This window comes from Trypanosoma cruzi, genomic scaffold (assembly GCF_000209065.1).
Source record: "Trypanosoma cruzi strain CL Brener 1047053516739 genomic scaffold, whole genome shotgun sequence".
NCBI classification, from domain to species: domain Eukaryota; phylum Euglenozoa; class Kinetoplastea; order Trypanosomatida; family Trypanosomatidae; genus Trypanosoma; species Trypanosoma cruzi.
The window spans coordinates 1-10,947 of NW_001849434.1; the positions used below are offsets into that span (position 1 = coordinate 1).

At 52.9% G+C, this 10,947-nt stretch overlaps 1 protein-coding gene and 3 pseudogenes across 1 annotated transcript, besides 4 other annotated features; all 4 read right to left on the reverse strand.

Moving 5' to 3' along the window:
* Tc00.1047053504193.15 (trans-sialidase, putative) lies at nt 1-818 on the reverse strand (the record flags this gene model as incomplete). The annotated part of the gene is made up of 1 exon (XM_801498.1): nt 1-818. A coding segment is annotated over one exon (818 nt), but the record flags the coding sequence as incomplete, so codon positions are not given.
* Nucleotides 1-6,162: a sequence feature (areas not merged during assembly with more than two copies in the genome that could not be assigned to a particular haplotype).
* Tc00.1047053504193.30 lies at nt 4,460-6,799 on the reverse strand (annotated as a pseudogene).
* Nucleotides 6,163-6,326: a sequence feature (haploid, Esmeraldo-like haplotype).
* Nucleotides 6,327-10,947: a sequence feature (areas not merged during assembly with more than two copies in the genome that could not be assigned to a particular haplotype).
* On the reverse strand, nt 8,749-9,246 carry Tc00.1047053504193.41 (annotated as a pseudogene).
* Nucleotides 9,407-10,384, reverse strand: Tc00.1047053504193.51 (annotated as a pseudogene).
* Nucleotides 10,875-10,895: a sequence feature (AT_rich).

Below are 10,947 nucleotides of genomic sequence, written 5' to 3' on the forward strand. Positions count from 1 at the left end.
TTCTGCATCACAATGCCTGAACCACCAGCAGTCACAAAATCCCTCAGCTGATCTTTAGTGTGATTGGGGATCTGTTGTAAAAGCGACTTGGGTTCAGCCCAGTTGATCAGTGTACTCTGCACGCCGTCCGTGGACTGCGTGGCCACACCCTCAACCAGTTGAATATCCCAGCCATTTTTCTTCCACATCCCATCACCACTGTCATATCCTACAGTATCGCCTCCCACAAGTAGAAAAACCTTACTGTCCCTCGCAACTGCTGTGGGCCGGTGCAAAACGCGCAAACGATTATCGCCATGTCTACTGCCAAGCACGGTGTGTGCCCTCCAATCCACCTTGGTGATCTCAGCGACAATGGACGGCCACTTCTCCGCAGCCTTGATGTACCCGGCCACAATGTCGGGAGACCAAATCCCAAACAAGTTATTTTCATGGCCGTTATATTCAAACAAGCCTTCAGCAATGGCAACCATCACCTCACCAGCACGGACGAGAGAGGGTGAGGCAAATGCTTCCTTCACTCCAGTTTCACCAGTCCCATGTCTTGACAACACCTGCGTCTTATTCGGCACAAAAAAGTCGATCTCCTGCGCCAGTTGCACAGCCCCGGACTTACTCTTCACAGCGTGTGCACCTCCACTGCCACAGCAAACCGTCACAAAAAAGAGGAGCAGCGCCGCGGAAGCAAACACATGCCGGGACATGTTAGGCCTCTGATGCCCACTCTCTCTTCCTTCCCTCCTCCTTCCGCTGGATCCGGTCACGCGGCGACGGTTGTGTGTGCGGGGTGCCTTCTCTGCAGCAACACGTGAGAGCATATAAATATGTGCGTGTGGGCGGTGTGTGTGCTGTTGGTCCTTTCAGAGCCTTCGAATTTCACAGTAGCGATTCGCGCTTGGTATTGGCTTCCTTCTTGGAGAGGAGCAACGGACAGCAGCGGCAGAAAGACAACACAACAGCAGTGCACACCTCCACCACTCACAGCAAAACACAACATCACCATCCCCACAGCCATTACTCCACAGCACCTCTCAACAGCACACAAAAATTAAGAAAAACATGTGAGCAGCCTCCCAATGGGGACCGCAGGCCATGTCCCTGCAAATAAGACAAACGACAGGGAGTCACGCGCGCAGTGAGAAGCACGAGAGCTGCACTGCAACGGCACGGCGGCGTGATGCCCCGTGGGGAGTATCGATGCAGACCGGAACATCACTTGCAGGAAGAGTTGCTTCTCCCGCTGAGCAGAGAGGAAAAACGGCCTCAGCAGCCCAATGATGAGGGGTCGCCTGCACCTCCTCGCGGCACCAGCAAGCTCTGCAGACACAAAGATGCAGGTGACGCTCTGCTGCACGCATAACGACGGTTGCACCCTTCCTAATGGCAACCGCATCCTGTGGCACCACACGCTGCAGTCGGTGCGCACAGTCTCCGTCTCACTCCCTCCTTTCCCCCTCCCTGAGAACTCATCGGCGGCCGTGGCACATTCACCGACATGTCAGAAAGCAATTGTGTTTCCTCCTCCCTCGCACATCGCACAGCAGCACCGCCAAACGCATTTCGCTCCTCCTTTCGCGGATTCTCCTCAGACACGCCTCCCGCCACGTTCATCGGCTCACAGGCACACAGTCCGTAAACGCCACGCAGCCGCCCCGCTTGATGCCGCCGCGCACACCAACACGGCACAAAGCCACTCGGTGCAAGCAGCGTCTGGACACACAAAACAGGTTGCCCCAGTCAACAACAGCCCCCTCCAAGCAGTGAGACAGGACTCGTCGCTAACAACCAAACAATCAGCCCCTCGTCTCTTCATTCCGCCATGCACGAGGTTCTGCTTGCCCCGTGCATCATACGTGACCCCCGGGCTCTCAATGAGCGAGCAAAACGCTATGCTCCCCCCGGCTCAACGAGACGCCCTCTGAAGATTCTCAGCCAGTCGTCTCCATGGGCTGTGCATGAGGAGCGCCACGGCAAGAATGCACAGAAGGTTGCATGCAAACCTCTCAACTCATTCCACGTCAATAAGCAGTGTGGCATCATGCCTGGGCTTCACAAGAATGTCGGCTGGCGCTTCCCCGAGAGGCCTCCCATAAACACCGCACGTGGTCACAATAAAGAAAAAGCAACGCCTCCAATCTGGCTGTCACCCCGCGGCAAACATCAAAGCACAATCCAACAAAGTGCCGTAAATCATCACATATTTCACACAGACCATCGACAGCTTACGCGGCAAATGCACAGCACGGAAGAAGAGCCATGTCCACACACACGCAGCAAGAGAGTTGGGAAAAGCAGCCAAAGCCATTCTTTGTGAATGCAAATGATAATAACACCAAACACAGTGAAGCACCAGTCGGGCACCACATGTGGGCCACAGACACCATCCACCCGCCCATTCACTCTTCCTGCTCCCAATGGCGTGGCCCTCCTTCACCTCCACGAACACGTTTGCTGCTCAGTCATGCGGGCTTCTAACGCAAGCAACCAAGGTGCGTTTCGGCAATCCAACATTCAACACCTATGAAAAACAGAGGAAATGCTCGCAGAGGCCACACGGCTCCTCAACGCACCTTCCAACCCTCCTCACGACTCTGCAATGCGATGGAGACGAATACAGGCGGCTCTCGTGTCACAGAAGACGGCCAATGGGAGCGGTTTTCACAGCGCAGAAAATGCCAAGGTGTGAAAGAGAAGAGGCGGTGGGAGGGCTCGCAGGGGACGTCACCTGCAACGCCTGATTTGCGTCGTCTCATTCGTACAACGGAGAACCAACGACACTGTTGTTGCGGTGCCTGCCTGTGCCTGCGTCTCACACTCGCGCCAATGAACGCCTCAAGAAACATCCTGCAGAGGGCAAGCAGCTGGCCGTGCAAACAATCCCGAGTCTCGTCAACGTTCCAGCAGCCGCTCCTTTGGCGAGGCGTCGCTCTCTTTCTTCCTTGTCTCCCGTTTGCCATCCTCGTATGAAATGAAAATGCCTTCCACAACTGGCGTCATCAAGCACCTCCAAGTAAATTTGAAAGGATTCCCAGCCTCGAGAAAAAGCATCCAAAGTGGCAGTCAACGTGAACTCAGCAACGCATGTCATCTTCTGCCGCCGCGTGCATTGCAACTCCCCTCAACTGCCCGGCGCTTCTTCCTTCTTTGTGGATCCAAACCGCATGGTACACTTTGATTTGCTCGGATCATCCACAGGCTCGCATAACCGTGTCCACCACGCCCGTGCAGCTCGTGACTGCATCACTTCTCCGTCCACTTCTGCGGCACCGAATAGCGTAAAATAAGGATCCCTAACACCGTATCTGTGAAGCAAGCACACGCATCGCTCCAACGGGTGCCACTGAGAGAAATCACACGACAGCACACTATCTCTCGCTCTCCCATCAGCGACTTGCCGTCAACAACCACAAAGGCATTGAGGAACAGCCTCGAGAAAATCCCTAAGCGCCATTCCCGCCACGGCGAGCGACCGACTCTGGGAACCCTGCACTCCATTGCCGTTCCGGGAAAGACTCCTGCCACCGCCAACCGTGTCCCCCTGTCGCGTTGACACACGGAGCCCGCTTCAGAGAAAAAACAACACGGTCCATTCAAAACGTGGCTATGAGAGTGCATGGCAACAGGCGCAGGACGCACCCTCTCAGTTTCCAGTGCCGACAAAGTAAAAGAGCATCAGTGCTGAATTGCTGCAGCACGCACAGTTGTGCTTCTGTTGTCCTCCCTCGTGTTTTTTCAATTACATGGCCCGCGCTGCGGCAACGCGTGCCCTCACACCTCGTGGTGCCATAACTGTGTCCCGGCACGACGCGGCTGGTCCGGACGCTTGTAGATGCCGTCTGCATTGCGCCAACAACAATCCCACGAGGGAAACATTGTTGGCTCCTGGATTCTCCCGGCAATACGGGATACGGCCACGGCCCGCAGCCAACACACAACGCACACGGAGCGAGCAACCACCCAAAGAGCCACACACGCGGAAGCGGGGCCCTCATCCACCCATGATGCGGCGCCTCAGTCCACGCGGTCACACGGAGTGCACTGTTTCCTCAATAGAAATTATGTTTCGTCCATCCCTTAAAAATGCTTCTGTTAGTGATGGGAATCAGAACACAATAAAAAAAAATAAAAAATGCAGTACCACCGTAACACCGCCAGCCACAATGATTCCCTCATACCGAGGCAATTCTCCAATTATGCCTCGTATACACACACAATCAACATACCTTATAAAAATCACCCAATGTTTTTCACCAAAAACCAAACAACCCCACTCCCTCCCTAATTTCTTCTGCCACTGTTGTGCTCGATAGCGTTGGTCATTTTTGACATTTTTTTTTATACTGCCGCCTGGGGCTGGTGCACCTGCACCGTATGCACACAAAATTATCAAAAAATATATAACTCCCGCAATATTTTTTACCACAAATCAAAATTGCCCCTTCCCCCATTTTTTTTTTTCCTATTTCCGTGGTTCCTCCACACTTCGAAGTGCTTCGTCTCTTCTAAATTCTCCGAATGATATTGACACTTGGTATTGGCGCACCTTTTCCGTCCAAAACGTCACAATCTTTTGTTTTTCCTTCTTGCTCACATTATCGGAATTGTCGACATCACATCTCTGCCAGTCATTCATCGGCGTGCTGTCTGCGTGCTGCACATAAATAATCTCCTACGAGATGTCTCGGGATAATTCCTCCCAACCATTAAAATATTCCGCCAGGCACTCAGTGAACTGCCGCACAGTGCTGGTTATCGTGTGATGCGCACCCGCCGTAGCCATCCGCAGCCCAACCAGCGTCCTTGGATTTGAGTCCACAAAGAAAAAGCCGTCCACCAGCGGAAAGTTTTGAGCCTCCGGTTTGTATAGCACCCGACACTCCTATTTTAATCTTGTTTTTAAAATTTTCCAGGCGCTCTAAAAGAAAGGGCTTGAGAGGGCGCTCATGTGGATACACTCTCAACGCACAGAGATGTGGTGGAGCATTTTTTTCTACTTTCAGCTCCGTGAGTTTCGGTATTATTGCATTTACAAAGTCCTCACTTAAAAATGCAAACAAGGAATGATCTTCAAGGGCTTTTGATATGAGGTCTTCCTTGATAGCCAATATGAGTAAATTAAAATCATTCGGCACCATTAACTCCGCCAACTTGCATAACGTTAATTCTGCAAGGTGAGAAGAAATCAGTGCATTGTAAGGCAATTCGGAATGCCCATTTCCTCGTACTCGTACGACCTTTACAAGTTTTTGAGAGACGTGGCTACCTTCACACATTTTATCAGTCCCCAAAACAGAGTAATAGTTGGTATCCGACAAGGTCATTTTATTAACTGTACTTTCGCACGAGTCAAGCCGAGATTTGTATGCGCTCTGATCAAAGATGTAGCGAAGAAGCGGTCCCAATTTATCCATTCGATTTTCCACCTCCTTCATGTACCCCGCTTGCACGGTTGGCTCATTGCGCTTCATCCAAATGCACATCGCCTTTGCATCGTCTTTCTCAGGACAATTCATTATGATTTGTATGGATCTACGTTGTTCCTCCCATCCGCTGAAGTTGCCCTCGTTCGGTGACGTCACCACAATAATGCCCCATTCACTGGGAGGCAAACCAGCAGGCGGTTCATGACCCTTCATTGCCACGTCGTAGATTATATACCCTTTCACCCCACGCCGAGAGAAACTGCCCAAAATATCCACGATATTAGACGCCACACTGTATTTTTTCACCGTTTTGGCGGTCTTACCAAATAGGAATTTTCAATCCGCAATAACGTACGCAACCATTGGGAGTTGCTCCGCATCGTAGTGCAGCAGCTGGCAGAGGAGGTACGAACCGGCAGCCAAAAATTTCCCAATCCCGGGCGTCCCAATCAACACATGCCGCTTGGGCATAAATTCGGACCCTTTGTAAGCGCTGAACAATTCGGTTAGATTGCCCTTGACGATCTGCCACACTCGCTCCACCTAACATTCTACATAGCAGTCACGAGTGGATTCATCCTCCTTCCACGAGTACGGCCATGCCTTGTCCGAGGTGAGCACCATCAGCCTGGGACGTGGTGCACCGGATTGCTCTGCACCGTCATCCTTTTCGAGGGTTCGACCAACTTCCTTGTACGTCCATGACTGCGGTGGTTCCCCCTCATGTATCTCCATTTCCGTCCCCTCGCCGCCAGTAACTTCCACGACATGATGCCACCTCGCATTGTACACAGACTCGTACATTCCCTTCAGCACCTTTGAATTAACCACGGGCGTTGATGTCTGCGCCCGAGAAAGGGCAGCGTTTATTTTTCCCCTTGCAAGTAGAGCAACCGTATTCTTCCTTCAAAGCCCCTCCATTGCCCGAGAGAGAACACACCTTCGTGATGAAGCCTAGAAATGGCCTCCAGCGCTTGGTACTCTGTTAAATTTAAAATTCTTCTAAGAAGCTGCTGGTCTTGTACGTAAGCATCCGGCTCCTGAACAAACATCTCCATCGTCACATTGTGGTCTTCATCAACAGCCGCCCTGTCGCCCAAGTTGCTCCGAAGGAAATCATTCAGCTTCATGTCGGTGCTGCTAGTGTTTCCCTCCAGCAGAATGTCCTTTACGGTGCTGCTCATGGTCCACTGCGGTTGCCGCGCCTCCTCCGCTCTTATGTGTGTCGCAGAGGGTTGATCTGTCTCACTCTCAAACTCCGACCTCGATCTCCTCCGACAACCTACCCGCGGCGCGGCAGACGCTCGACTCTTGGCATTGCCACCTTGCACTATGTTTTGCTTTGGAGGCATTGTTTCTCCTTGTTTTCTTGGTTGGATTGAGTTAAAGCTGAATACTGACCAACAAACGAGAGAGGAATAAAAAAGAGAAAAAGAAAGACAATAGGCACAGTCATGAATCGAGGCCACAACAAGAGACTCACCCACACAGTGTGACGGCACAGTATTCGTTGCACACCATATGCACGAGGACCGCCACAACGACGGCGGGTGGATGCCATCCACCCAGCACAGTGTTGGTGAGAGCAAACAACAACGTGGCGCGCGCGGAGGGTTCGCCCACGCATCCCGCTCGCTACGGTCCCGCACCCGTGTGGCACCGCCGTCGCCGCACACACTCGGCAGGAGGACGTGGGCACATAAACCCTGACACGCACACAAAATAAAAAGTAAATTCGGTAAAGCAGCGGCCACATGCAGGGAGCACAAATCATACACACCACAACAGCGATGCATCACGGTAATCCCACACAAAAGAAAAAAGTGCAATTCGCATGCTTTATGGAAAATATCTGCAATGCGCGTGTCACAAACGAGTGTCGTGACTCTGCCTTTCATATTGCATTCGCCATTCACGTATCACTGGGAAGCACGCAGCCACAACTCCTCCGTTCCGCTCCCCGTACTGCTCGTGTCGCTTCACTGGAGGAAGTTGTCACCGCACATCCCCCTCACCGTGCATTGCGGAATACAAATCTACCACACAGCATGGGTGCGGTGCTACCCCGCCAATAAATCCCAGGAAACTCCCCACTGCCTCGTATGGCACGGACGGCAGTCTCATTATGCCTGCGGAAGGCTTTTTTTTCCAAACAAGAACGCGGCCCCACCACACGCCCGTAAGAACGTTTGGTCCATCGCACGCAAAGGAGTTGAGCGGGAGAACAGCAGGAAAGACAACACCGGCAGCCATGAGCAGCCCGCACACGCAAACACACCGCTGCCCCGCATATCACCAAAAACAAAAATACCAAAGAAACTTGTCACATCCCAAATACAAATCGCAGGTGCGGTTGCAGCACACACTCCCACCTCCTGGGCGTGTGTAGCCCCTCGCTGCTCGGCGCTCCAAGTGGGATCACCAAAAGCACCAATTCGGGAACATTCGACCACCGCCACAGCAGTCACGCTCCCCATTTCTCACAAAGGCAAAGGCTTGCAGCGGCGCAGCGGACGGCGGCATGCACAGTCGCAGAGTAATGGACTGCCGCGGGAATCACGCAACGACGATGCGCCCCTCCTTTGGGCCTCCCAACAAAAAACATGTGTCGCGCAGTCCCCGTGAGCAACACACATTGAACCGTATTCAGCTCCACTACTGTGGCCATCCGCACACACAGCATGAGTGCGACAACGCAGGGCAGGAAGCACGGAATAACAGCACGCATCCCTCCAATAAAGACCAGGCGGCGTCCGTGCTGCCTTCAACAATAATTCCACCCCACATCACCCCTCTGCATATCCACAGCAAAAAGACCCACACGGTGTACACTACATTAGGAGTTCCTAACGAGCAAAACCGGATCATCAGAGTGCTGCCGTCTTCTCAACCTTGGGTAAAAGCTCTCTGCTCCTTGTCGCCGCCAGCCTGCGGTATTATGGAGGGGCATTGCGTTCTCGGCATATCTTTCCCTTTCCCTCGCTGTCCCGACGCCGCAAATGAAGTGATGTCCCACAGGTAATTTCGACCGTTCTGAAGAACGTGAAGTATCAGACTCACTGGAACTGTGTGCGTGTGTGTTATTACGGGCGAGCGACACGATGCTCTCGCACATCCATGTATTCCGATCCTGCGCAACACCCCATTCGGTGGTGCTGAAAACTTTGGACACCAAACACGCACAAATCGCACAATGAATGCCTCTGGAGAACAAACCCCCCATTAACGTCGCCGCAGGCACCGTGACAACAAACTAACAAAGAAATCCAACCTCTGCGCGTCCTCCCGCAAGAAGGTGAAGACACACACGCTTGTCCCCTTAGCTTCACCCCAACTCCTCAAAAGTTGATAGGTCCATGGCAGGAGGAATCACGCTACTCCTCCCTCGCTCCCTGTCACGAAGCATGGCATTGCGCATATCCAGTGCATCTGCATCACCCACATACGTCCCTTTGGGGGCATCGCCTCGGTAGTCACCAAGCACGCGCCGCTAGAAAGTGTACTCCCAGTCTATGCTGCTTCTCCTGAGCAACCTTGCTGCCTTGCCGCACAAACAAGTCCACAATTTACGCATTCTGACTGCAGACACGTTTCCGTGGGAATTCCCGCCCTTTCCCTCAGCCTTGCAAAGGGCGTACGCCATACAAATGCCGGTCATAGGGTAGACACACACAGGCGCTGATACCCGTGACAGTGCGTGAGATAATCGCCGCAGAATGAGGTGCCGCAGGTCTCCGCTCACTGATCCAGATTGACCACGCTGAAGCCCACGATTCCCGTGGGTTGGCATCCCGATAGGTCGTCGTGGTTCGTTGACTCCCATGGTGGAAGAGTGCCAAGCAAGCGAAAATCAAGAGCCTGGACACTCTGTGGAGTCAAAAAGATAGAAAACACGGGCTGGCGCGGGCACAGCTAAGCGCCATGGGAGAAACATCTCAGCTCATCCCATGAAAAACACTTCACCAACGTCACTGCGACATTGGCCTCTTGCTTCTCGGGTGTGTCACTTCTCTCTTCACTCCGTGCCAGCCTCCGTTCAATTCCCCGCCCAGCAGTACTACACGTCACACTGCGCTGCTTCAGCATAATCACGCTTCGCGGCCAATCATCGTGACGCGCCTCCAACTGCAGTCGCATCCAACCTCAAAAGCCCTCGCACCCTCTTCCTCCCTCCTGTGTGTCGAGAGAAGACGCCTCTTTCGCGGTCTTCGCGTCCTCCCCAATAAAGCTCTGCAGTTGTGCCCAAACATCACCGGGTCTCTTGTCAAGAAGGGAACTGTCTGTGACGCGACCAATGTGAGCATAGACAAATTTAAAAAACGGTTTATAGGCTCTCTGGAGTGCCCTGCGTGCGCCCGCATGTACGATGGGAACACACACGGTGCGAGTCGGGCGAGATCATCGTTCCAGCTCGCATCTCCGCCGGGTGAGTCGTTGACGGCTCCATCCCGCTTCACGACAGGTTGAATAACAGTGCACACGTAGGTGGCTGTGCTCTGCATTCACATGTGGTCCGCCTTTTGGGTCCAGCGTCGTCAGGTGGTGGAAAGAGAAGAGTCGTATTATCGTTCTTCCATTTGCTGCTGCTGCTGCCTCATTTCCCGTAAGGAGCCACTGAACCCTCTCGCTTTGGCGATAAAGGGTCCTCACGCATGGGATGCATCCTGCCTCGTGTGGCATGAGGAACAGCAGAGAGTCCTCAACGTTGCCAATGCGGGATTGACCGTCCAGTGCGGTGAATACAACACGCTGGATCTGTCGGAGGATCGTCGTGCACACTTCAGTCCGCCCGTGGCAGATACAATCCTCGGACAGCCACGCCTGTGCAGAGCAGAACACCCTTTTGGAGAACGCCGAGCAGCTCCACCGAAGTGTTGGAAAAACTCACAAAAAGAGGTCCGGTCAGCCTGCGGCACATTACCGTGCAACTTTAATACCTTGACAGCGAGAAGAGCGTTCCTACCTAAGAGTGATCGCCCCATCATTATCATCATCAGTGCTCAAATCATCTCAACAGGCAACAATGGCATCGCTCTCGTATTGCTCATGCCCGTTGGCCTCCTCCACCCGCCGCATCACGTCCGTATGAATAAAGTCTCGTCATGCACAGCGATGCGCCCTCTCGTTTCAGATAAATACCAATATTTTATAGTCACCAAGGTAGCAGTTCAGTTCTCCCTCCACAGGCACACCTCATAGAGGACGTCCTTCTGTTCCCTTTGCCGAATCAACGCACCGCACCCAGTGGATAAGCCGTGGTAGTTTCACCAAAAAATAAGTGTTCGATTCCCACAATAGCGAATACTCTGTGTGATACAGAACGCACAGTTTGTTGTGCTATTGCACCGCCTCGACGGCCGCCTCGCAATGGTGCAAAGATGTCATTGCCCCTGCCTGGGTAAGGCCTAAGCCCCACATTACACGCACACAGAGAAGCACACGGCGCATTTGAAAATATATTAATATTTTTTTCACGTCACATCTATGGGAAGGAGCATCACCCCCGTAGCATGTGGCAAAGCAA